This window comes from Ranitomeya imitator, chromosome 1, assembly GCF_032444005.1.
Source record: "Ranitomeya imitator isolate aRanImi1 chromosome 1, aRanImi1.pri, whole genome shotgun sequence".
Classification (NCBI taxonomy): domain Eukaryota; kingdom Metazoa; phylum Chordata; class Amphibia; order Anura; family Dendrobatidae; genus Ranitomeya; species Ranitomeya imitator.
This window is the reverse complement of record NC_091282.1, coordinates 296,622,419-296,650,333: the sequence shown is the minus strand read 5'-3', so window position 1 is coordinate 296,650,333 and position 27,915 is coordinate 296,622,419. Positions and strand designations below refer to the sequence as shown.

The 27,915-nt window shown below is 43.2% G+C and overlaps 1 protein-coding gene across 2 annotated transcripts in view; it reads right to left on the bottom strand.

Annotated features, from left to right (window-relative positions):
* Positions 1-27,915, bottom strand: part of LOC138669982 (splicing factor ESS-2 homolog) — a 103,861-nt gene that overhangs the window by 22,604 nt on the left and 53,342 nt on the right. For both annotated transcript variants that reach the window (XM_069756915.1, XM_069756924.1), the window contains 4 exons: positions 25,002-25,127; positions 23,889-24,108; positions 16,399-16,475; positions 16,085-16,255 (listed from right to left, as the gene is read on the bottom strand). In XM_069756915.1, coding sequence (XP_069613016.1) covers positions 16,085-16,255; positions 16,399-16,475; positions 23,889-24,108; positions 25,002-25,127 — 594 coding nt within the window. The remainder of the gene's footprint in view (positions 1-16,084; positions 16,256-16,398; positions 16,476-23,888; positions 24,109-25,001; positions 25,128-27,915) is intronic.

Sequence of the window (27,915 nt, the reverse complement as noted above, 5' to 3'; positions counted from 1 at the left end):
GTTTCACTCCAGTAACGCATATTTTGTTTGTTTACACACCCACTGAGGTGAAAATGTGCCTCATCAGAAAAAAAACACAATTGCGTCACGGGGCATCGTTGCTAACATGTCTTCACAAGAGGTCCGCCGTGTCAAATAGTCCCATGCTGACAAATGTTGGACCACGCACATTTTATACGGGTGAAAATTCAGTTCATCATGAAGAATTCGGTGGAGAGAACGTCTTGAAATGCCAAGAGCAAATGATTGCTTCCGAGCAGAGCGTTTCGGAGATTGCAGTACTGCTGCTCTAACTCTCTCGATGTTTTGTGGTGTTGTAATCCTTCTCTCAGGTCCCCTTCGTACACATGACACATTCCCTGCTGTTCTGAATGCATTCACCCAATTTACAATTGATTGCCGTCCAGGAACACGTCCGCGTGGAGGAACAGCGAATTGTAAACGAAAAGCACGCTGCACTGCAATGATCGAGTGGGCATTTGAAAAATACGCTTCAACACAAAATGACCTCTCCTCACGTGTCCACTGCATGATGGCAACTGAAAGGCAGAGGAATACAAATCTCCCATCAGCCACTGTAAGCCACACCCACTCTCCCCTCTCTTCGACCGACAGTGCCGCCACAGCATGCAGTGCAAAAAAGCAAATTACCGCGCTCCACCCTGTATAATAATCTAGCGATTGCCATTTTCAAATTGTTATCCACAACTATCTCCTCTACATAACCCAACACGAACACCACTGGTTCCCTTGGAATTACACATCTGTACGCCCCTTCTATCCGGCTGAGAACCACCAACCAAAAAGCTGTCAATCTCGGACACGTCCAGAGCATGTGAAACATTCTCGCATTATCATTCCTACATCTAGGGCATTCCGAGTCAGATCTCAACCCAGCTTTTTATAGGACATCCGGAGACCTATACACTCTGTGTATAATATAAAGCTGGGAAAGTCTATATGGCTCATTCAATGATAGTTTTGGTATCCATTCTAATACAGATTCACACGATTCATCCTCTAAGTGACCCAATTCTCTTTCCCATTTAGCCCTTGCACCAATCGGATATCCCAATGAGTGAGTATGAAGTAAGTCCTTGTACAGGGAGAAGATAACACCCCTCGTTGTCCCCACTCCACAGATGTATTCCAATACGAAGTCACTTTGGATTTTGAGACAATCCCCCTTATTCTGAGCTACAAATGCATGTCGGACTTGTGCATATTGATATTCCCCGGAAGTCTTAAGCTCATACTCCGACTGCAGCTGGGAAAAGGGTTTCAGCTCCCGCCGCTCAAGAATCTGATAGACATATCGAATTCCCTTAGCTTGCCATTCTGATATACATCCCATTGCCAAAAACTCCAATAGATTATTATAACACCATAGCGGAGAGAACCTGGTAAGACAGGTAACCCCACGAATTTGTTTAACTCTCCCCCATATTTTATAAATCAGAAACAGTGTTCGATACGTTTTCCCAAGCATCCCCAGGGAACCATCTTCTAAACACTGTACCGCTGGACTTCTTTTTGTCATCCTTTCTATCAAGAGTTGTACCCCATTGGCAGACGTCCCATGCTCCCAGCCCTTTAAATGCTGACATTGGGCTGCTAAAAAGTATATTTCTGGATTAGGCAAAGCCAAACCTCCTGTGTCCTTAGGGCGTTGAAGCGTCTCCAACCTGATTCGTGGGTGCCGTTTCCCCCACACCAAACTTCTAAATAATAAGTTAATCAGTTTGAATTTCCCGCGTGGTATCCAGATAGGTGAATTATGGAGAACATACAGTAACTTAAAGGCATCAGAATCATCTTAATAAGATTAACTCGACCTACAACAGACAAATGCAATTTAGACCAAGCCCCTACCTTTGCCTTAAAGAGTTCCCAACACCTGTGTCAGATTCTTATGCAAATAATTTGTAATCGGCATAGAGATTTGTATTCCCAAATATTTGAATTGGTCGGCTATTTTAAGTTTGCCCCTTCCGTGGAATCTCCCAGCTCATCCCTTACATCATCCACCCTGAGTGGAGTTGATTTATTCCAATTTATCTTTAGCCCCAACAAAGCACCAAATCCCTCGATGAGCCAAATAGCATTGCTCAAAGAGTTATGTGGGTCTCTCAAGAACAGTAGTATATCGTCCGCGTAAAGCGGTATCTTCTCTTCTATCGACCCATACTTAAACACAGAGACCTCGGCAGACTGTACAATTTTGGCGGCCAACGGCTCCACGGCCAAAGCAAAGAAAAGAGGGGAGAGCGGACACCCCTGTCTCGTCCCTCTATGTAGCTCTACCGTATGAGAAAGCTCCCCATTCACTCTCACTCTAGCTGATGGTTGCGCATACAACAACTGAACCCTAGACACAAATTGTGGTCCAAAGAAAAAACACTGCAATACCTGCCACAAGTACCCCTATTTCACGCTATCAAATGCCTCATGAGCGTCTAAGGAAGCAATAACCATGACCGCCGTTATCGGCCCCCAGTTGTAAATTCATAAAAAGCCTTCTTAGATTAACTGCCGTAGACCTGTCAGGTATAAAGCCAGACTGATCTGGATGTATTAACTTAGAAATTACACCCGTCAATCGGGTCGAAAACACCCCGGCCAGAAGTTTAACGTCCGTAGTGAGCAAAGAGATCGGGCGAAAAGATTTAAGCAGTAGTAGATCTTTATCCTCCTTCGGTATTACAACTATTATCACCCCCCTCATGGAGGATTCCCTTATTTTTAGCCTTCTCCAAGACTACTCAGTCTGGACAGCAACACTACACTCCCTCCATCTCTTTATAAATTTCGGCTGGTAGTCCATCTGTACCTGGCACCTTGCCATTGCCCTTAATGCGCGGCTTAGTTCTTCGTCTGTAATAGGCCCCTCAAACTTTCCCTATCCACCTCACTCAGCCTAGGTAAGACAATACCCTCGAGAAATGCTATATTGTCTCCCACCGATGGGACAACACCAGAGGAGTACAGATCAGTATAAAAGTCCATAAAGACCCTTAAGATCTCAGAAGTCTCCGACACTTTCGTACCGTTGTTAAGTTCCAATAAATGTACGAATGATGTAACCCTCTGAGCAGAAGCCACCAGCAAAAAGAATATGCCCAACTACCTCCCCCTCCTGGTAAAAAGCTAGTCGTTGGAACTCCCTCTTCCTCCCTGCCCTCTCCAAAATAATTTTATCCATATTATTCTGGGCTTCTTTTAGCCGATTCCCAGCATCAGGGGTACCCAGTGTGACCAACTCATCTTCAGCAATTCTCAACCTTTCCCTCACGGCATTCTCCACCTACTTTGACCGCCGCTTACATCTACTGATATGGGATCATTGTCTTCTTGGAAGACAAATCTCCGTCCCGGTCTCAGGTCTTTTGCAGACTCCAACTGGTTTTCTTCAAGAATGGTCCTGTATTTGGCTCCATCCATCTTCCCATCAATTTTAACCATCTTCCCTGTCCCTGCTGAAGCAGGCCCAAACCATGATGCTGCCACCACCATGTTTGACAATGGGGATGGTGTGTTCAGGGTGAGGAGCTGTGTTGCCTTTACACCAAACATATCGTTTGGCATTGTAGCCAAAAAGTTCGATTTTGGTTTCATCTGACCGGAGCACCTTCTTCCAAATATTTGGTGCGTCTCCCAGGTGGTTTGTTGCAAACTTTAAAGGACACTTTTTATGGATATCTTTGAGAAATAGCTTTCTTCTTACCACTCTTCCATAAAGGCCAGATTTGTGCAGTGTACGACTGATTGTTGTCCTATGGACAGACTGACCCACCTCAGCTGTTCATCTCTGCAGTTCATCCAGAGTGATCATGGACCTCTTGGCTGCATCTCTGATCAGTCTTCTCCTTGTTTGAGATGAAAGTTTAGAGGGACGGCCGGGTCTTGGTAGATTTGCATTGGTATGATACTCCTTCCATTTCAATATGATCCCTTGCACAGTGCTCCTTGGGATGTTTAAAGTTTTGGAAATCATTTTGTATCCAAACACGGCTTTAAACTTCTTCACAGCAGTATCACAGACCTGCCTGTTGTGTTCCTTGGTCTTCATGATGCTCTCTGGGCTTCAAACAGAACCCTGAGACTTTCACAGAGCAGGTGCATTTATACGGAGACTTGATTACACACATTTGGATTATATTTATCATCATTAGGCATTTAGGACAACATTGGATCATTCAGAGATCCACAATGAAGTTCTGGAGTGAGTTTGCTGCACAAAGTAAAGGGGCCGAATAATATTTCACGCCCCACTTTTCAGTCCTTGAATTTCCACAAAAATTTAAAACAACAAATAAATTTCGTTCAGCTTCACAATTGTGTTCCACTTGTTGTTGATTCTTCACCAAAAATTTAAATTTGGTATCTTTATTGTTTGAAGCATGATATGTGGGAAAAGGATGAAAAGTTCCAGGGGGCCGAATACTTTTGCAACGCACTGTAAGATCCTTAGGGGGTCTACTTTCCAAAATGGGGTCACTTGTGGGGGGATTCTATGGTTTAGGCACATCAGTGGCTCTGCAAAAAACGCAACATGACGCTCGCAGACCATTCCATCAAAGTCTGCATTCCAAAACGCCACAACTTCCCATCCGAGCCCCGACGTGTGCCCAAACAGTAGTTTTCTCCCACATATGGGGTATCAGCGAATTCAGGACAAATTGCACAGCAACATTTGGGGTCAAATATCTCCTGTTACCCTTGGAAAATACAAAAACTGTGAGCGAAAAGATCATTTTTGTGGAAAAAATATGATTTTTTTTATTTTTAAAGCTCTCTGTATTATAAACTTCTGTGAAGCACAGGGGAGTGCTCACCACACATCTAGATAAGTTCCTTAGGGGGTCTACTTTCCAAGATAGTGTCACTTGTGGGGGTTTTCCACTGTTTAGGCACATCAGGAGCTCTCCAAACGCAGCATGGTGTCTGATCTCAATTTCAGCCAATTTTGCATTGAAAAGTCAAACAGCGCTCCTTCCCTTCCGATCTCTGCCATGCGCCCAAACAGTGGTTTACCTGAAAAAATGGGGTATCAGCGCACTCAGGACAAATTGTACAACAACTTTTGGGGTCTAATTTCTCCTGTTACCCTTAGTAAAATAAAACAAATTGGATCTGAAGTAATTTTTTTGTGACAAAAGTTAAATGTTCATTTTTTTTAATACTCCAAAAATTCCTGTGAAGCACCTGAAGGGTTAATTAACTTCTTGAATGTAATTTTGAGTACCTTGAGGGGTTCAGTTTTTAGAATGGTGTCACTTTTGGGCATTTTCTGTCATATAGGCCCCTCAAAGTCACTTCAAGTGTGAGGTGGTCCCTAAAAAAAATGGTCCGGCAAATTTTGCTGTAAAAATGAGAAATCGCTGGACAACTTTTAACCCTTATAACGTTCTAACAAAAAAAAAAATGTATGTTTCCAAAGTTGTGCTGATGTAAAGCAGACAAGTGGGAAATTTATTAACTATTTAGTGTGATATGACTCTCTTATTTAAGGGCATAAAAACTAAAAGTTTAAAAACTGCGAAATTGTCAACATTTTTGACAAATTTCCATTTTTTTCACAAATAAACAAGTCATATCGAAGACATTTTACCACTATCATAAAGTAAAATATGCCACGAGAAAACAATGTCAGAATTACCAGGATCCGTTGAAGCGTTCCAGAGTTATAACCTCAAAGTGACAGTGGTCAGAATTGTAAAAATTGGCTCTATCATTTAGGTGAATACAGGCTTCGGGGTGAAGGGGTTAACAAGCCAGAAAGAATAGACTTATCCATATGCTGACTTTTGAATTTAAGCATTTCTTTCTGGTTGGTCAAGAAAACAGACTTGACATTTGCTATAACACATTGTGCTCTTATCCTTGATGACTAGTTATGTTTACGAATATGCTAATTATGTATGGTGTAGGCCAGATAGTTTGGCGACTTTGAAAACAGAGGAGGAAAAACTAGGCAAATAGATTAAATAATCAACAAATGCTACTTGATCTCATCTCCATTCTTACCCTTTATGTCAATACTAAATTAATAAAAAGTATATTATAAAAAGAGGTCATATGCCTCTATAAAAACAGAGAGACTGAAAGATAGCCAGAGTTTCAGCCAAGATATCCAAAGGGGCAGAGGCAGCACAGCAGCCAAAACATCATGGCTCCATCACGAGTGACACAGATTTATTATTTTACAGGATGCCAACCTAGGGGACTTCGGCCTCAGTTGGAAGAATACAGATCTGCTCCACTGACCATCGCTGAACCATGGATACATTACGACTGCATCTTTGTAATAGAGCATCATTGTCCCTAAAAGAACTCCCATTAAAGTTTTTATCCTGTTAATATATTGCAATCTTCTACTCAGTTAATTATTCTGTTTTGCATTAGGTCTGTGACAAAACACGATTAAAAAATTATTAGCTGAATGCTTATCAATGCACGATCCACAAGTACCGTATAAACACTCGAGTATAAGCCGAGGCACCTAATTTTGCCACAAAAAACCTGGGAAAACTTATTGACTCGAGTATAAGCCGGGTATGCTTTCTCCCCTCATCCCCAATCCTGATATGCATGGTTCCTCATCCCCATCTTGGTATGCACAACCTCCTCATCCCCATCCTGGTATGCACAACCTCCTCATCCCTATCCTGGTCTGCATGGTCTTCTCATCCCTATCCTTGTATGCATGGCACCCCCATCAGTATCCTAGTATGCATGCTCCCATCAAAAAAGCATAAAAAAAATTAAAACATCCTCCCTCGCAGCGTCTTGTTACAACTAAATAGTAATTAAAAGGCACAATATATGTAAAGGGGCTGAGAGCATATAAATGTGAAGCTCTCACTAAGTGCCAGCAGCTGCTTTATGGTTGTTAGCAGCGCATGGCAGGGACGTCATGCGCTGCTTACAAGCAGAGCGCAGCTCCCGGAATACTCACTGCTCTCCACACCGGAACTATGTGCGTGGAGGACAGGGAGTATCCATTGCTATTAAGTAGCAACCACAGTGTCAGCCGCAGCGGGAGTGGAGAGAGGTGAATATTCATTTTTCTTAAAGGGAACCGGTCACCCCCAAAATGGAAGGTGAGCTAAGCCCACCGGCATCAGGGGCTTATCTACAGCATTCTGGAATGCTGTAGATAAGCCCCCGATGTATCCTAAAAGATGAGAAAAAGAGGTTAAAATCTCAGCAGCACACTTGCTATCTTGGCGTCATTATTGACACACAACTTTCCTTTATTCCCTAAATCCAATTACTCACTCGTGTTACCTGCATCTTTAAAACATCTCCAGAATCCGACATTTTCTCACCTTTCATTCTCATTTGGACTACTGCAACTCTCTACCGATCAGTCCAAAGTCTATGCACTCAATCCATCCTGAATGTGGCAGGAAGGGCCATACTTATTGTCCAGCTGCTACACAGATGCCTCCACCTTGTGCCAGTCATTGCACTGGTTCCCCATTCACTACAGAATACAATACAAACTTCACTCACCCACAAAGTTTTCCACAGTTGTGCACCACCATACATCTCCTCCCTCATGTCTATCATTCTACCCATTCTCTCCGTTCTGCAACTGATCTAAGACTAACAACCTCCCACCTGTATCTCCAAGATGTCTTTCGTACTCTGCCCGTTTTCTGGAAAGCGCTACCCAAGACGACCAGACTAATACCTAGCCCCCACATATTTAAACTTGATTTAAAAACATGTCACTTCACTAATCTAACTCTTGCATGTTCACCTTTTCTAACTTTTTCTCAGAATCTGGTCTCCACATCCTCCATGAAACCAGTAGCACTTGGTCAATGTACTTAGAGACTAGCTCATGACCGGCTCAAGCAACTTATTTGAAATGCTCTATTTATTATAATAATGGCTGGAACATACATGACTTGCACTTTTTAGCTATTGTAACCCCTATTTCCATATAGAATTGTAAGCTTGAGAGCAGGGCAATAACTCCTGTAACTGTTGAACCATGTATTTTTTGTTTGTTCATGATCTGTCTTAATTGTAAAGTGCTGCAGAATATGTTGGCGCTATAGAAATAAAATTATTATTATTAGTAGCAGTAGTATTAGTAGCAGCAGTAGTAGTAGTCTTCATAGAGGAAATAAGGCTAACAAGCCTTCAACATGTAAACAAGGTCAAGCGTCTCACTCAACTATACTTGGGGGCACAGCAACTTGGAGGCAGAGAAACATGCAGAAAAATGGCAGCAGGTGCTCTGGACTGCTGTCACAATTTGAAATATTTGGCCTATACAGAAGGCAGCTTGTTGGTCAAAGGGCTGGAGAAACATACAAAAATTAATGTCTCCAAACAAGAGCGAAGCATGGTGGAGGTTGCTTGTGAGTTTGGGGCTGCACATCAGGTAGTGGAGTTAAAGAGTTGGTCAGGATTAAATGGTGTTTTCGATGCTGAAAAATATAGACCGATACTCACATCATACAATCCCATCAGGGAGAATTCTGCTTAGCTCAAAATTTATTGTGCAGCACGACAATGACTCCAAACATACAGCCAGTGTCATTAAGAAGTATCTACAGTGTAAAAAAGAACAGGGAGTCGTGGACGTGATGATATGGCCTCCATAGAGCCCTGATCTCAACAGCATCACATCTGTCTGGGATTACACGAAGACACAGAAGATTTTGGGCAAATCTACATCCACAGATCTGTGGTTCGTTGTTAAAAAATTTTCTAACAACTTTTCTGTCAAGTTCCTTCATTGGTTAATTGCTAACCAATAATGAATTGATTTAAATTTCTCGCTTGTTCCTTCACTTAGCATTTTTGTTAATTGATAAACACACACTATTAACATTTGAATTTTTTAAAAGCATTCTTACTCTGCAGCATTTTTTCCAGGAGCGCCTAAAACTTTTCCACAGAACTGTATGTTACTGGGCAATTTAAAGTTTTTAGTCATCATTTCTTTTTAAAAAATATGTTAACCCCGAAGTCTGTTTTCACCTTCATAATCAGGACAATTTTTACAATTCTGACCACTAGCACTTTATTAGGTAATAACTCTAGAATGCTTCAATGGATGATGCCACTGATTCTGAGACTGTTTTCTCGTGACATATTGTACTTTATGATAGTGGTAAAATTTCTTTGATATGACTTGGGTTTATTTGTGAAAAAACTTAATTTTTATGCCCTTAAATCAGAGAGTCATATCGCACAAAATAGTTAATAAATAACATATCCCACATGTCTACTTTACCGCAGCACAATTTTGTAAACTTTTTTTTTTTTTTAGGAAGTTAGAACTATTAAAAGTTGACCAGCGATTTCTCATTTTTACAACAAAATTAGCAAAACCATTTATTTTTTAGGGACCAACATTTGAAGTGACCTTGAGGAGCCTATATGACAGAAAATACCCAAAAGTGACACCATTCTAAAAACAGCACCCCTCAAGGTACTCAAAACCACATTACATAAGTTCATTAACCCTGCAGGTGCTTCACAGGAATTTTTGGAATGTGGAAGGAAAAAAATTAACATTTACTTTTCTGTCATTAAGATATTTCTTTAGACCTATTTTTTTTTTTTTTTTTTTTACTTTCGCAATGGTAACAGGAGAAAACGGACCATACATTTTGTTGTAACATTTCTGCTGAGTACGCTGATGCCCCATATGTGGGGGAATACTACTGCTTGGGCGCAAGGCAGAGCTTGAAAGGAAAGGAGCGTCATTTGACTTTTTGAATACAAAGTTTGATGGAAAAAATAGCGGTCGCCATGTCGCGTTTGAAGAGCCCCTGATGTGCCTAAACAGTGGAAACCCCCCCACAATTGACACCATTTTGGAAACTAAACCCCTTAGGGAACTTATTTAGATGTGTATTAAGCACCTTGAACCCACAGTTGCTTCAAAGAAGTTTATAACAAAGAGCAGTGGAAATTATAAAATACAATTTTTTTTTTTTTTTACCAAATACATCTTTTTTAGATTCATATTTTACATTTTCATAAGGGTAACAGGAGAAATTGCTAAATATAATTTGCTGTGCAATTTCTCCTGAGTACGCCGATACCCCATATGTGGAGTAATACTACCTTTTGGGTGCACGGCAGAGCTTGGAAGGGAAGGAGCGACATTTGACTTTTTGCATGCAAAACTTGATGGAATAATTAGGGGATGCCATGTCGCGTTTGGAGAGCCCCTGATGTGCCTAAACAGTGGAAACCCCCCACAAGTGACACCGTTTTGGAAACTAGACCCCTCTGGGACCTTACCTAGATGTGTGTTGAGCACCTTGAACCCCCAGGTGCTTCACTGAAGTTTGTAACGTTAAGCCGTGAAAATTAAAAAAAAAATAAATAAATCTAATTTTTCCCACAAAAATCTTTTTAGCTACAAATTTTGCATTTTCACAAGGACAAAAGGAGAAAATGGACCCCAAAGTTTGTTGTGCAATGTCTCCTGAGTACGCCGATACCCCATATGTGGTCGAAAACTACTTTTGAGGCACAGTGCAAAGCTCAGAAGGGAAGTAGCACCATATTACAGTGCAGATTTTGCTGCACTTGTTTGATGGTGCCATGTTACATTAAGGCTACGTTCACATTTGCTTTGTTGTGTGCTGCGTCGGCGACGCAGCGCACAACGCACGCAAAAACGCATGCAAAACGCTGCGTTTTGTGACGCATGCGTTCATTTTTATAGCGCAAAAAAAATGCAACAAGCGCCCTGACGCTTGCACCCAAAAAACGCATGCGTCACAAAACGCAACACAACGCATGTCCATGCGCCCCCCATGTTAAATATAGGGGCGCATGCGTCGCCGCGGTTGTGCCCGACGCACCGCAAATGTGAATGTAGCCTAACAGAGCCCCCTGAAATGCCAGAACAGCAGAACCCCCTATAAGTGACCCCATTTTACCAATTAAACCTCTCAATGAATTTATCTAGGGGTGCAGTGATTATATTGACACCACAGGTGTGTCACAAACTTTTAGAACACTGGGCAGTGAAGAAAAAAATATTTAACATTTTTACCATAAAGATTGTGTGTGAGCCCCAAGTTTTACTTATACACACTGGTAAAAATGGCACTAAAATATGTCAGACAATTTCTGGTGAATGTAGAAATACACCATATGTGGCTGTACAGTACTACTTAGCCATACGGAGAGACTCGGGAGGGACGGAGCGCTATTTTGCCTCCTGGAGCGCAGATTTTCCTAGACTGGTTTGTGGAATCCATATAAAGAGCCCCTAAGTGCTAGAAAAGCAGAATGCCCCCTCAAGTGACCCCATTTTGGAAATTATAAGCCTTTGGGAATTTATCTACAGATGTAGTGACGATTTTGACTCCATGGGCGTTTTCCAGAAACAAGCAGTGGATGTTGTCGATTGAAAATTGCAAACTGGCGTTGCAGTGACCATTACATTATACCCAGCTCATGCTTCTGGAGTCATGCACCTTTAAATTAGGCGGGCTTTCATCACTACAGAATGTGGGAGTTAAATGTTGTTTAGGCACACTGGGGCTCAGAACGGAGGGGGGCATTTGGATGCGGAGAATTTATTTTGGGAAGCGAGGAGTCATTTAGCTTTTCCAGAGCCTTTGCGCTATCAGTAACCTTGAAGCCCCCTATATTTCTGTTAATAGATAGCAGATCTGAGTGGGGACTTGCTTTTTTTTGTGGATTGAGTGGAAGTTTTTATTGGGGACATTTTACGTAACGTTTGAGATCACAGTTATGCGGTGCTCTACACTGTGCACTTACTTTGGGGTTTCCATCTAAATCTCTGAGTGACACGATTCAGAGGAAACCCCCAGATGGATCCATTCACTATAATGAGGCAGCAGAGTTACTCTAGACTCCGTCGGGCCTCTGCTCCGTGGTGTCCTTTTCAGAATAGCACAAAACTGTGGTCGACGGGACTTTTATGCAATCCTAAAGACAGACACCGCCGAATCCCAGGTCCTATGGCGTCCACAGTGCCTCCATCTGCCTCATTATAGGGAATCTTCCGCTGGGGCTCTGTCTGAATCACACATTTCAGACATTTACATGGAAACCCCTGTGTAAGCACTCAGTGCAGAGCGCAAGATAAATGTGCGCCGAGCCTTACTGCGATCTTTGGGAGGCAGAATGAAAAAAAATCAACAGCGTGTGAAGAATTGGTTTTATTTATTTTTTACGCCATTCCTCGTGCGGTATAAGTGAATAGGCGACTTTATTCTTCAGGTCGGTGCGATTACAGTGATACCAGATTTATGTCGGGTTTTATGTTTGGCTTCTGTCACATACTAAAAGACGCTTTTTTATTGCGATAATTAGTTTTTGCATCACCATATTTTGAGAGCTACATATTTTTTTCATATTTCAGCTGACAGTATCATGTGACGTCTTGTTGTTTTTATTGGTACGAGCTGATGTTTTTATTGGTACCATTTTCGGCAACATGACAGTTTTTGATCGCTTTCTATTCCGATTTGGGGGGGGGGGGGGGGGCGCAGAACAAAAAACAGCAATTCATGATTTGCTTTTTATACCATTCCGCATGTGGTAAAATTGGTAAGGCAGCTGTTGGAGGCTGCTGATGGAGCTGTATGGCAGCTTGTTTTTTGTGGAACAAGATGACGTTTTCCGGGGTACCATTTTTATTTACATCTATCTTTTTGATCGCGTTTTATTGCACTTTTTGTTCGGCGGTATGATAAAGCATTTTTTGCTGAATTTTTTATTTTATTTTTTTTACGGTGTTCACTGAAGGGGTTAACTAGTGGGACAATTTTATAGATCAGGTCATTACGGACGAGGCAATATCAAATGTGTACTTTAAATGTTTTTTTTTTTTTTATTTACATAAATAAATGTATTTGTTGGAAAAATATTTCCTTTTTTCTTTACTTTTATTTTTTTTTAAATATTTTTACACTTCGTAATTTTTTTTTTAGATAAACGAGTTTAAGTAAGTATGATACCCCTGATGAAGCCACCGTAGTGGCGACTCGCGTAGGGTACTTGGCTCTTTTTTGTGCCTGTCACTAATATTGGGTTATTATACCCATTTGGTCTTTGGGAAAGTTTGGTGTTGCATGCTGTGTACCTAAGCACCACATTGTGTGCCTGTCTTGGCATTTTCCAGGATTGGGACATATAGCTTGCCATATATTGTACTACTGGGAGAGTTATGCTTCTCTGTGTCCATATTTATGCCTTACTTAAACTCGTTTATTTGAGTGCTATTATTTGATGTGCATTACTTCCATCGCACCACTCGAGGAGTAGGGGCAGTAAGCATGTGGAGCCGTATGTATTATTTGCCTTTTTATATCTGAATGTTACTACCTTAGGCTATGTGCACACGTCAGGATTTTTTCCTGACATAATTCTGCCAGAAATCCGCATGCTTTTTTTGCGTTTTTTTTTTTTTAATTTTCCGGAATGTCCTTTTTGATAGGAAATCCGCAAAAAATCCGCAAAAAGATAGAGCATGTCCGGATTTTTTGGGGTATGCGTTTTTTTGCGGAAAAAAACGCTAACATCTGCACAAAAAATGCGGAATGCATTCTAAATGATAGGATGCATAATGTTAGCTTTTTTCAGCGGATTTATAGCGTTTTTATGGCGAAATTCCGCAAAAAAAACGCTAAAAATCCGGACGTGTGCACATACCCTTAGGTGCCATATATCTGGTTCCCAGTAGATTAGGCCTTTACATCGGCCTCCCCTTGAGTGGTTTTATTTTCTGCATCCATTTACCTCAGTGTTCTCCAATGTTGTATACTTGCTCTATGATTTATACCGTATTTTTCGGACTAAAAGACGCACTTTTTCCCCCCCCAAAAAAGGGGGGAAAATGGGGGGTGCGTCTAATAGTCGCAATGCAGGCTTACCTAGGTGGCAGAGGTCCGGTGGCAGAGTTCCGGTGGCAGAGGTCCGGTTGCGGGGGTGTGGCGGCAGAGGAGGCGCACGCGCATCTGCGCACGCACGGCCATTTTCCTGAAGCCCCGGGAGCAGAGCGCTTCATCTGCACACGCGCGGCCTCAGGAAGATGGCCGCGCCCACCGATAACAAGAGGATTCACCCGGCTCTGCTGCATACCAGGCCTGCTGCATCACCATACCGGGGAAAGGGACCCCGCTTACTGCGCCTCCTCTGCCGCCACACCCCCGCCACCGGACCTCTGCCACCTAGGTAAGCCTGCATGGTACGCCAGGGACCCCTCTCACGCCATACCTCTCACTGCACCTCCTGATCCCAGCACCTCCTGATCCCAGCACCTTCTCATCCCAGCACCTCCTCATCCCAGCACCTCCTCATCCCAGCACCTCCTCATCCCAGCACCTCCTCATCCCAGCACCTCCTCATCCCAGCACCTCCTCATCCCAGCACCTCCTCATCCCAGCACCTCCTCATCCCAGCACCTCCTCATCCCAGCACCTCCTCATCCCAGCATCACCCCACCTCTGCCGACACCTTGCCTCCTGTGACCCTGCTCTGCCACCGCCATAAGATACTGTAAATTCGGACAATAAGACGGACCCCCATGTTATAAAAAAATCTTTTTTTTCTGCAATTTTCACCCCAAATTTGGGGTGCATCTTATGGTCCGGTGCGTCTTATAGTCCGAAAAATACGGTAAGTGTCTTTATTTCTAGTATGCTTATTAGCAAATATGCAGTCCATATAGGAGTCTGAGGATTACTTGCACTCTTCTTTCCCCTTCATTTGTATACGGGTATATGCCTCATTCTAGGCAATTGTTTTTCAATGGTTTTTAAATGTTATTGTCCTGTGTTATACCTCAATAAAAGCTGTGTTTGTTGCACATTTCCTTGCTGCCTGGTGATCCCCTTTGTATGGCCTTTGCTTTTTCTTTTTTAATATGCACATTTCTGTTAATATTGCTACCCAGATAAGACCTTATTTCGTGCTTGTCTCCTTTCAGTCTTTTCCCTTTTTTCTCCACACATACCTTTGATCGCTGTAGCCAAAGGGTTCTATTTTAACCTCATCGGACTGGTTTCCAAAATGCACATGGCTTGTTTAGATGTTCTTTTGCATACTTCTGATGTTGAATTTTATGGCAAGGAAGCAGGAGAGGTCTTATTCTGATGACTCTTCCATGAAAGCCATATCTGTGCAGGGGTCTCTGAATAGTAGAACCAAGTACCACAACTCCAGAGTCTGCTAAATCTTTCTGAAGTTTTTTTGCAGTCAAGCGAGGGCTCTAATTTGCCTCTCTAGCAATCCTACTAGCAGCTTCACAGAAATTTTGATTGGTCTTTCAGGCCTTATCTTTACCTCCACTGTTCCTGTTAACTGCCATTTCTTAATTACATTTCAAACAACGGAAAGGGCAAGTTGAAAACGCTTTGCTATCTTCTTAGAGCCTTCTCCTACTTTCTGGGCTTCCACCATTTTCAGAGTGCTAGCAGCTGCTTAGAAGAACCCATGGCTGCTGTTTTTTTAGCACAAGGTTAGAGGAGGCTGGGTTTTTATAAAGCTATGAAATTTGCATCACCTGGCCTTTCCTTACGATAGTGAACAAGCCATAACCCTAACAGGCTAATTAAGGTCTGAAACATCGGTCAGAGTTATATGAGAACACAAATCTCCAAGGGTGCCCAAACTTTTGAATCAGCCCATTTTTCCTTTTTGTAATTTTTAAACTAAAAAAAATAATGACTTTTTTGAACTAAAATACAAGGGAAATAAATCTTTAACTTTAGCCCTTTTACAGATCATTTCACCTTCAACTTGCCTAACTGTTCACAATAACATTAATTTTGACAAGGGGGGGGTAATTAAAAGGATATATTTTACCCATGATAAAAAAATAAGCAAAACTTGGCTTTATTTGGCTTAAGGAAAAGAATTTCCATGTAGTAGGAATGGATTTGTATTATCCCTCATTCTTTTTATGACCATTGAGCAAATTCTTCACCCTTTCTAGCTGCAGTTCCTCTGGAGACTGGCATACTGTGCTGGTTTTTATCACCCAGCAACAAAGGATAACCAACCACCTATAAAGGAGGAAATTCAGATTTACCAAAACAAGAAATCAGGAAAATCTACTTACTGCGTTTGCAAAGAAAGGAGGACTTTTCGTAGCAGTTCTCAGCATACCAGCTATGGAGTCCATGATGGCGGGGGGACGGCAGATAGAAATACTGCAGCTGGGCACAAAGGATGTTCTCATTTTCATACATTCCAAATATGGGAACAGGAGGTAAGAACACTTCAGAGGAGCCTAAAAGACAAAATTCTGTCAGGCAGGCTTATAGCAAAAAACTAAACAAAAACAGACTTCATGCTCAGAAGCAATTCTTTAGTGTGTCCATATATTATAGAATTGTTATGAAACAGAATTTGCTTCCTTGACGCGCCACGTACCTTTGTAAGCGACTTCCCAGTGCCCCTCCACAGAATGGTTCCTGTTTGTTATCACAAACTGGTAGCCTACCCAAAGTCTAGAAAATAGATACAAACACAAAAATTATTACTGAACAATTGTGTGGGTTTGTATAAGAGCATTAGAGTTATGAAAAATCACCATTATAAAGTAAAAATATTCAGTGAGATTTCTATTAGAGCCATGGATTTATTTCAGTTTCTAAAAATCTTCATTCCCAAAAACTTTAAATGGTTTTAACGCTAAGTACAAGAGACAGATCTAGTTGTGGTCTTTGGCTACCAGGAGGCGAGGGCAGGCAAAAGTATTCTACAGAAAAGCACAATTATTAATATACACTGCAACACTGGATGTGTGTTTGTGCGTGCTGAAATAAGTATTGAACGCGTCCCCAATTTTCTAAGTAGATATATTTCTTAAGGTGCTATATGACATGGAAATCTCACTGAAAAGCAGTCATCATGAAATGTTTACCCATCATGAGATGTTTCTTGAGTGGCACCTTGGTAATGAGACACCTTTTTATAGGCCGTCACTTGAACCAGCTGATGTTTTTCACCTACTGGCAGGATTGCTTTCTAATTACTGAGACTTCAGCTGGTGTTATGACTTTCCTCAGGTTTACTGAAATACTAACTTTATTCAGAGTAAAATAGTGTCTTTGTAATAATAATAATAATAACAATAATAATAATAAATTATTATTTTTATATAGCGCTAACATATTTCGCAGTGCTTTACACACATTATCATCGCTGTCCCCGTTGGGGCTCACAATCTAAATTCCCTATCAGTATGTCTTTGGAATGTGGGAGGAAACCGGAGTACCCGGAGGAAACCCACGCAAACACGGAGAGAACATACAAACTCTTTGCAGATGTTGTCCTTGGTGGGATTTGAACCCAGGACTCCAGCGCTGCAAGGCTGCAGTGCTAACCACTGCACCACCGTGCTGCCAGTATGTTTTTTTTATTTTTTTTATTTTTTACAGCGCAACACACAGGATAAGGCATTATAGTTTTACAGCATGTTTCAATATGATTAATGTGAAAAAAAATGTATTTCTTTTTTTCTCCATTTTACTAAATTTGCACTCAATCACTGTTTAACAAACTTTTTGCGCCATCCTCAGGAGCCAAAACTTTTTCAACTTTCCATTTATAGAGCTGTAAGACGTCTGGTTTCTGCGAAATTAGAAGTGGACTTATTTGTGCTATTTTGGGCTATGTACAACTTTTTAATCATTTTTGTTTAGTATTTAAGCAGAATTCACCTGGCATAATAAGTATTCATACAGTGTTCTAGTATGTGTCGTTACTGATGCAGTGATAGAATGTGATATTTTTAAGCTAGGTTTATTTTTTCCAAATAATTTTTTTTTTTATAGTTTTTTTTTTTCTCTCTTTCACATGTTCAAGTCCACTTAAGGGACTAAGAAATATTGATCTTATGACTGCATTAATAATACACACTACTACTTGGGTAGTGCTGTATATTACCCTATCCCAGCAGTGCTGGAGTTGACAGTTGTCTTATAAGGCTCCAACTTCCACAACATCTAGTAGTCTGTGGTGTATACCAGGCCCAGAGGCCTTTGTTGGGCCTTGTATATCCATAGCCACCCATTGGCAGCCCTCAATTATGCTGTTGGGTTGATGATGTGCTGACAAAGTGAATACTTTGTCATCTCCTCATGAGCTGCTGTCCCTAGGGATGGCGGCATATAAGGAACTAATCTACTAGGATACATTGTGGGGTACTCATGCTTATTACAGATTAGAAATAGGCTCGATGCTATCGCATCAGGAGTACGGTGAAATTAACATCTGTGTGTGCTTAGTGGTGCTGACAGGAGCAGCGGGCATGTCTCATACCGTTTGTGCTTTCCTACATATCTGTTCTATATCATCCCTCTGCATTTTTGTTTTTTTGCACAGGCGCAAGTGAAAAACACATCACCGCTATTCACACACATGAGTAGTAACGACGCGGCTGTTACTGTGCCTGCGCAAGTGACACTGTCGCGGTGCCTTATGGGATTCGGGGACAGCGGCCGGAAGTCCCAACTAGCGATAGATATATAGATATACACACACGTCATCTAGTGTTAAGGTTGCAGTGATACCAATTGGGGTTGCGGTTTTATCAAACTATGTACCAAGCCCTTGCCATGAAATGGCAAATTCATGCAGGGATTTGAGGTATCTTTACAGCCTAAAAACCATTGGAAAAACCGGTTTTTACGTACCGGTAATAGGATTTTACGGAGCCACGACAGCACCCCTACGAGAGAGGGGATCCGCCCACCTTCCGGACAGGAACCTACAGAATTTAAAGGGGCGGTCCCCCTCACCACTCCAGTTTGTGTTTCAGAGTATAAGGGACACCGCCATTGAGTTAGTACATAAACATATATACTTAAACATTACTAAATACCATCACCTACTAAAGAGTGATTTTTTTAACAAGCACACTTTCCCCAAAGGGTGCAGAAACCAGTGAATAACTACGGGGGGGAATGTGCGGGTGCTGTCGTGGCTCCGTAAAATCCTATTACCGGTACGTAAAAACCGGTTTTCCTATCGCCACGACAGCACCCCTACGAGAGATTTTCAAAGATCAATCACCTGGGAGGGACTACAGCACTAAGTACTGTACGGCCAAAAACTAAATTGGCCTCTGAAGATAAGTCAAGACGATAATGTCTATAAAAGTTGGAAGGAGATGACCACGTTGCCGCCTTACATATTACGTCTATGGAGACGTCCGCTCTTTCCGCCCAGGATGAGGCCATGGCTCGAGTGGAGTGGGCCCTGATGCCATCTGGTGGTGTCTGGCCTTCAGCAGTATAAGCAAGATATATGGCATCTCTTATCCATCTGGCGATAGACGCTTTAGTTACACTCGCCCCTTTCCTTGGATTCTGAAAGGAAACAAACAGAGCCCTACTCTGCCTCCATGGTTCTGTTCTATGTAGGTACTCTAATAGAGTTCTTCTGACATCTAACATGTGATATTTCTGCTCGTCAGCTGAATTCGGATTGTCACAGAAAGATGGTAAAATTATTTCCTGACTTCTATGAAATTTGGAAGCTACTTTTGGTAGGTATGCTGGATCAGGTTTTAACACTACCCTGTCCTGAAAGACCATTAAATAAGGAGGGTCTATCGACAAAGCTTGTAAGTCACTCACTCTCCTAGCAGAGGTCAGGGCTACTAGGAAGGCTGTTTTTAAAGTTAAATTTTTAATGGAGACAGAATCTATTGGCTCAAAGGGGGCTTCTGTTAAGGCGTCTAAAACCAAATTTAGATCCCATGGTGGAAATCTAGGAATATACACTGGTTTACTACGTTCAGTGGCCCTGATAAATCGGGAAACCCATCTATTTCCCGCCACATCACTGTTATATAACGCTCCCAAAGCTGATACTTGGACTCTAAGGGTATTTACCGCCAAGCCCATTTCTCGGCCTTTCTGTAAAAACTCCAGAATAGCCGGAATTGGAACCTTGCCAGAAAAGGGATTTTGGTAGAAGGCAAGGAACTTTTCCCAAGTTTTAGCATAGATTTTAGTGGTGACTTCTTTCCGACTATTTAAAAGGGTAGATATGAGAGCCTCTGAAAACCCTCTTCTCCTCAATAACTCCCTCTCAAATTCCACGCCGTCAGATGCAGGGATTCCACTTTGGGGTAACTGAATGGACCCTGAGAAAGAAGCTCCGGGCTGGTCGGCAGTACCCAGGGGTCGGACACAGACATTGCCCTGAGTAACGAGAACCATGCCCTCCTGGGCCAAAAGGGGGCAATCAGGATCACTCTCGCCCGGTCCTCCCTGATCTTCCTGAGGACTAACGGGATCAGACACATTGGAGGGAACGCGTAAGCTAGAGGAAAATTCCAGTGTATTTGAAGGGAGTCTATTATACAGGGCTTGTCCGCCACCCGAAGAGAAGCGAACTTCCTGGTCTGCCTGTTCTCTCTCGTTGCGAATAGATCGATTACTGGCAATCCCCACAGGTCCACTATTTGTCTGAACACCCGTCGATCTAGAACCCATTCTCCCTGACGTAGAGAATGACGGCTGAGGTAATCTGCCTCTGTGTTGAGCTCTCCCCGAATGTGCACAGCTGATAGAGAGCGAAAGTGGGCTTCGGCTATTTCTAGTATGTCTGTGGCGGTGTTCATTAGGGATCTTGACCTTGTACCCCCTTGATGATTGAGATACGCCACTACTGTTGTGTTGTCTGTCTGGATTCTTACATGTGAATCCTGCAGAGATGGAAGCACCCTGAGTAAGGCTTTCTTTACTGCCGTGAGCTCCTTCCAGTTTGAGGACTCTTGAGCCTCTAAGAGAGACCATTGCCCTTGAGTCCAGACATCTCCTATGTGAGCTCCCCAACCTATAGGACTGGCATCGGTTGTGACCGTGTTGTCTGGTACTATACTCCAGCGTACTCCTTTTCTTAAATGTCTTCTGTTCAACCACCATCTCACACTGTGTAGAGTGGCGGTGGACAGCATGAGTCTTCCACCTAATTGCCCTTGAAGACTCCTTTCTGTATCCAAGACTTGGGCCTGCAACACTCGAGTGTGGAATTGAGCCCACTGGACGGCTGGTATGCAGGACGTTAGGGATCCCAGAAGGGACATAGCGTCTCTTAAAGTCAGATCTGGCTTCTTTGTTACCGTACTGACTTTGTGCACAATCCTCTGCTTTTTCTCTTCCGGAAGGAAACACTGTTGCACTTCCGAATCCAGCAGAATACCTAGGAAAGTCTGAGTCGTTGATGGTTCGAGTCTTGACTTTTCCATATTGACTATCCAACCCAAGTCCTGTAAGGAAGATATTACATGATTTAGGCGAGTACTACACTGGCAAAAAGAATTTCCCACTACCAGGAAGTCATCCAAGTAGGGTATAATTAACGTATCCTGTTCTCTGACATAGGCCATTACTTCTGCCATGACTTTAGTAAACACCCTCGGTGCCATAGATAGACCAAAGGGCATTGCAGCAAACTGAAAGTGTCTGACCTGGTCGTTTAAGCGCACCGCCATTCTGAGGAATTGTTGATGATCCTGGTGAATGGGCAGATGGTAATACGCATCTTTTAAATCCAGGACTGTCATATAACATCTGGGAAAGAGAAGATTAGTTGCCGTTTTAATAGATTCCATCTTGAAGGCATGATACTCTAGATGTTTGTTTAATCTCCGTAAGTTTATGATGGTTCTAAAGGATCCATCTGGCTTGGAGATTAAAAATAAAGGGGAATAGAACCCTTTCCCCTGTTGATGTTTTGGAACCTCCACTATGACTTTCTTTCGTCTTAGCATTTGGACCTCTTTTTCAAGGGCCTTTTGTTGGTCTAAGGAATCAGGGGCAGTTAAGATATAAAATTCAGAAGGTCTTTCCCGGAACTCTAATTTTAACCCTGAATTGATTATACCTAGAACCCAATTGCTCGAAGTTATTTTGGCCCATTGAGCATGGAAGTATTTTAACCTGCCCTCTACTGGAAGATCTCTATTAACGATAGTTTCTTCTTCTTCTTGAGGAAGATGACGAAGCGTTAAAGTCCGAACCTTTCTTTTTTGGGTATGATGGTTCCCAGTCTCGGTTGTGGTAAGGTCTTCGGTATTGGAAGCGTCTCCTGAAGGTATTCCTAAAGGTAGGATTGAAAGCTTTAGGAAAACCTTTCTTCCTATCCTCAGCCTTAGCTAGGATATCATCCAACACCGGGCCAAACAGGTACTCACCCCTACATGGTATTGTACACAATTTAGCTTTCGCCTGGGCATCCCCTTTCCAGGTCTTAAGCCATAAGGCACGGCGAGCAGCATTTGAGAGACCTGCTGATCTTGCCGCCAATTTTAATGAATCCACTGATGCGTCCGCTAAATACGCCACCCCTTCACGTATTTGCGAAAGGGAATTCAGCATCTTGTCTCTGGGCACCTTGGACTTCAGCTGTTCTTCCAGTTGGGATATCCACACCATGATGGATCTAGCTGTACATGTGCTAGAGATAGCAGGTTTGAACGTCCCGGCAGTTGACTCCCATGTTTTTCTCAAAAACATGTCCGCCTTCCTATCTGACGGGTCTTTCAAAAGGCCCACGTCCTCCAGTGGCAAAGTACCGGCTTTAGATGTTGACGCCACCGCTGCATCCACTTTCGGGACTTTCATCCACTCCGCCAGCTCATTGTCATCAAAGGGATACCTTCTTTTGGCTGATGACGGAAGGAAACCTTTGTCTTGCTTATCTTTACAAGAGTCTTGACCGTATCCACCACCGGAAAAGCCTTACGACTCCTCTGGCACAAGCCCGCAAACATTATGTCCTGTGCGGACCTTGGTTCTTTGCGCTCTGCAACACCCATGGTAGCTCGGACTCCTTTAACTAACATGTCCATGTTGTCCACTGAGAAGCAAGGCCTTCCCTCTTCATCTGAGGAGGATGGGGATGAAGATCTGGAACATTCCCCTTCTTGCAGGGACAGACTAGATCCTGGCGATATGTCCCTGCCCGACCTTTCCTGGCGGCTGCCTCTAAGGGAATAGCTTATTTCCTCCCTGATGACCGCTCTAAGGTCTGATGACCGAAGGGGAGCTTCCTCTTCTAAGGTCTGAGATATGCAAGCCTGACACAGCCTTTTGGTGTAACTGTCAGGCATTGGAGTCATGCATAGAGCACATTGCTTGTGCTTAGATTTAGTGGTCTTTTTCCCCTAAAACAAAGCACAAATAACAGACCATATCAGCACCAGGTGTCTGATTTAACACTCACTATAAGGCTGATCCTGTGAATACCGGTTCTGGAGGAGTAGGATCCAAATGTGACGCTGAGGCGCTTGCACGCTGCTGCCCCCGTACCACGCTGCTGCTGCTTCTCCCTGAGCGACTACCATTCTTACTGCGCTGTTCCGTTCCCTCTCCATGAGGGTGCTCGGCGTCCCCTACTGAGGACATGGTTGCGCGCCTCCTACCATCAGCGTCGCTCTTTTACAGCGCTGCAGCGCTCCTCCCCCGGCTTACCCCGGAAGCGTATCAACTACTTCCGGGTTCACCAGCGCCGGTGTGGACGCTGCACACCGCGCTTCACCGCGGACCAGAACGGCACTGCCCGACTCCTGGGACGCGCTCCTCACGGCCAGACGAGGGGGGGTCTGCACGCAGGACACCCCCGACGCTGCTTCCGAGCCCCCGATTCCGCCGTTCCTAACAGACACCGCGCGGAGGCATGGAGGCCCGGGTAAGACTGCTGCTGCAGGCTCCCGCCGTCCGGACAGGAACCCAAACTGGAGTGGTGAGGGGGACCGCCCCTTTAAATTCTGTAGGTTCCTGTCCGGAAGGTGGGCGGATCCCCTCTCTCGTAGGGGTGCTGTCGTGGCGATAGGAAAAAATTCACATAACATAATTGCCAGACTACTCAGAGTATTCCATAAGCATATAAATCATATACCTCACCTTCTCTGGTCTTTCCTTAAATATGGCCTTTCTTCCATTTCCCATTCTTGAGCCAAAATAAACTTTAGTTCAGAGTCTGTGGTAAATGTAGCTAGAGAGCCATTCACCTTCTGACAGGTCTGAACAGCATCCCAGTAGTTCTCACCGGAGGAATACACCTTATAGCAGCTTGCTGTGCCATCGTAGTGATGCCACCCTGACGGGCATTTCCCTAGGAAACCTAAAAGGAGGACGGGATACACACATTTATAGATTTAACATATTAACTTTTCTTTATTTGACAGAAATGATGATCTGAAGAAGTGTAAATCTACTAAAGGTTTATCCTACGGGCTTCATTAAAGTATTTTTTTTCATCTATCTTAATATGCATTCCTAGTTTGTGCTATTTATTAATGGGAATGTAACCAACATTTTTTTTTAACAAATAGCCAATCACCGATAGATGTTTTCTACAAACTGGTGATTTTTTTAATTACATTTTCTGTGCAGGATTATAAGTGCAGTCATGTTGCTCAAGCTTGTGTTAACAAGCTTCTGAATTATGTCCAAGTGGCTACGGTAAAACATAAAGAAATATTAGACGGAGGGAAGTGATCACCGATATGCAAATGAGGCTATATATCCAAAGCCTCTGTCACTCCAGCTCTATTCCTAATCTAGCACCACATCCTCCTCTTGACAGATGATTCCTATGCCTGTAGTCACACATCAGAGGCTGTCCGTCAAGCAGGATGGGGAGCGATGAGCAAGGAATAGAGCTGGAGTGACAGAGGCTTCAGGTCTACAGACTCATTTACACATCAATTAAAATAACGATTTCTTAGCAACGAAGGAATGGACTGGCCATGTAATGGTATTGCTGGACTTGGCTTTGAAAGAGCTACATGCACATGTAAATATTTGCGTGGTGAAATCCTGCTGACAGATTCTTTTTAACAAAAGGTCAATATAATTAAATAATTCTGTATTTTTGGGGATTATACACTATAGCCATTTTTATCTATAACGTTTGCATGTGTCATAATTCTACTTCCTGGATACAAGATGAAAACGGAGTGCCATCATATCAAAAGGCAATTAAATGAATGAAACACAGGAACACAAACTTACTACTAAACCGCACGGGCTGGGCCAAGTTAACCGTTTGGAATCGAGTCCCCTCTCCAGTCCGGACACGACCGTGTCGTGACTCCACGCTCTCTTTTCCATGAAACCCTCTTTGGTCTCCTCCCACTCCTTAAACAAAAGAGGAATAAATACAATTTTAAAAAAAAAGTGCTGAAATTCAATACAAATCATCCCTCCCTCGTATATGCCAGTTGCCGTATTTGTTCAGGATCCATGATAGACATGATCATTGTTACTATTTATGATCCATGTCACACGTATAACAGTCTTTTTTTAACGGATAAAATAGCATACAAAAAACACAAAATCTGTTTGTTTTATATAGAGCATTAACAGTTAAAAGGGGATTCTCAAGTTTAGCAGTTTGGATAGAGGATAATTTAGCGGTCGCTGGGACCCCAGTCTAGTGAACCAGGGCCAGCAGTGGGTGATCATGCATACCTGCGTTCATTTCATTCATTATGGGAGTGTCAAAGACCAGCCAGACATTGCGCTCGGCTTTCTCTGGCGCGCCTATTAAGAATGAATGGAGCAGCCGTGGACATAATCTACCACTGTCCCATTCACATGCAGCACTTCAGAGCCCTGGTTCTCGGGATTGTTAGAAGGCCCAGCGTTTGAGAAGTTATTCCCCATCACATGTATAGAGGATAACTTCTAAACTTGAGACAACCCTTTTAACTAGCCAAGTAAAACAACACTACTAAAATTTCCCTCACTAAAAATCGGCGTGAAACAAGGTTTCTATACTCTTCTGACATAGGTCCATATGGCTGGCAGGCATAGCTGCAAGCTGCAAAGAGGCAGGTGTGGTTCTGGATTTAGCCCACAAGAATGTGTTGTGCAGAGTGACTCTAATGCCACTTGTGCTGGGCGCAGTATCAGTATCAGACAAACCATATGCTCCTATTTCAGGAGCAGTGAAATATCGCAACCCCCATAACACTGCTCTGGAATTTGTTTCCGGTCTGATAGATACTACTCGTCATCTTCAACAACTTGTTAACACCAAAGTTCCAAGCGAATCTGTAGTAAGGCTGAAACAATTTGGATGCAATTTTGTCACTCGCAATATAGCTGCTATATACTGTAGTAGCAGCATCTACAATAGACATCAATTTTATGTGCATTTTCTAAATAAAAAACCTCTACATTAACGGCGATTTTCCATTTTAAAGCTTTTGACTTTCTTCCAAGAGACCTTTATACTTTTCTCTCGACAGAACATGAGGGCTTTTGTTTAGTAGGAGAACACTATTCATTTTACCAAAGAAAATAAATGTACAGACAAATGAGAAAATAAGGAATAATATGTTAAAAAAGCAGTTCCACAGCGATATTTTCTTTTTATTGCATTTTTTGCAACTAAAAATAAAATTTTTTTGCCATTCTTCAGATATTAACACTTTTCTTTTGCTTAAAGTTTGTTGCCCAGGAGACAGACAAGAGTCCTAAAGCTGGATAGGATTAGGAGGTAACTGCGTGCTCCAGTGAACCTGGTTAACAAAACACTGCTTACATTACGTTCACATTAGCGTTGCGCCGCCGTGCGTCGGCGACGCAACGCGCGACGCACGCTAAAACGCGCGCAAAAACGCGCGCGTTTTGTGACGCGTGCGTCGTTTTCCGACGAAAATCGGACGCACAGAAAATGCTACATGTAGCGTTTTCTTGCGTCCAACGCTAGCGTCGGAAACGACGCACGTGGCGAAAAACGCCACCAAAACAACGCACGCGTCCCCTATGTTAAACATAGGGGCGCGTCGCCGCTGCGTCGCCGGCGCAACAGCGACGCACATTGGCGGAACGCCAATGTGAACGTAGCCTTACAAACTCAATGGTAAACAGTTTGTAAGCAGAGATGAGCGAATGCGAACTGTAAAATTCGGGGTTCCTAGCAGACACCCAGTGTCCAGTGCTAAACTCTAAACACAGACTTCACGCAGAAGCCCATTGCACTGTTCGGGTTTGGATGCCGAATAAAGCTAACTGAAATGCTGCAGCGCAGCCAACCAACGTGCTTTACGACTGTGGGTACTTTCAGAACCATCACAGCCATGCCAAGTATTGGCATGCTGTGTCTGGCTGGTGCACCATGTGACCCAACCTGTATGAAAACTGGATCATGAGTTGTGCCACCATTCTATTCTTAACCTGGTGCAGAGTGCCCCCAACAGTGTATTACTCTGCGGGGCACTTCTCTACACTGTACCCTTTTTTGGGGTGCAAAAAATGAAAAGAGCATCAAATAGGGGACATGGTGCTGCTGGTGGTGGTGTAGCTGCTGCAGGGAGAAGACATGGGCGTTCTGTGCCTGCTGGCACCCAAATTAAACACCTTCTTTGGGTGAACGAAGGCACAAGGACGATCGGCGTAGTTTTGTGGGCCCGAGTACCACTGAACGTATGGTGAGGCCACAACAGTTGATACGGTTTTAGATTGGATTGCTGAAGAGTGCCTCCAGTTCTGCCACCTGAGGTCTAAGGACATCTGTCTTGCACCTCACCTCCTTGCAAATCAGCCAAGCAGTCTGAGCCCCAAGTCATGCAGCAGTCACTTCTGATTTTTTATGACTCTGCTGACTGTGGTTCCATGGGCCATCTACTTAACCCTGCCCAAGAAGTGGATGAGATTGAGTGCACTGATGCCCAACCAGTTTTCTGTTTGAGGATAAGTATATGGATCAGCAGACAACCACAGCACATCTGTGATGACGCCGCCGAAGATGAAACACAGGTGCCAACTGCTGTATCTTTCCGCAGTGTGCAGACTGGCAAAGACAGCAGGGGCGGAAGTGGGTGGAAGATGATGCGGGGAATGAGGAGGTCATAAAGCCCATATGACGTGCTCAGTTCGGTGGAAGAGAAAGAGGTCATACTGCCCCAGTTATACAGCA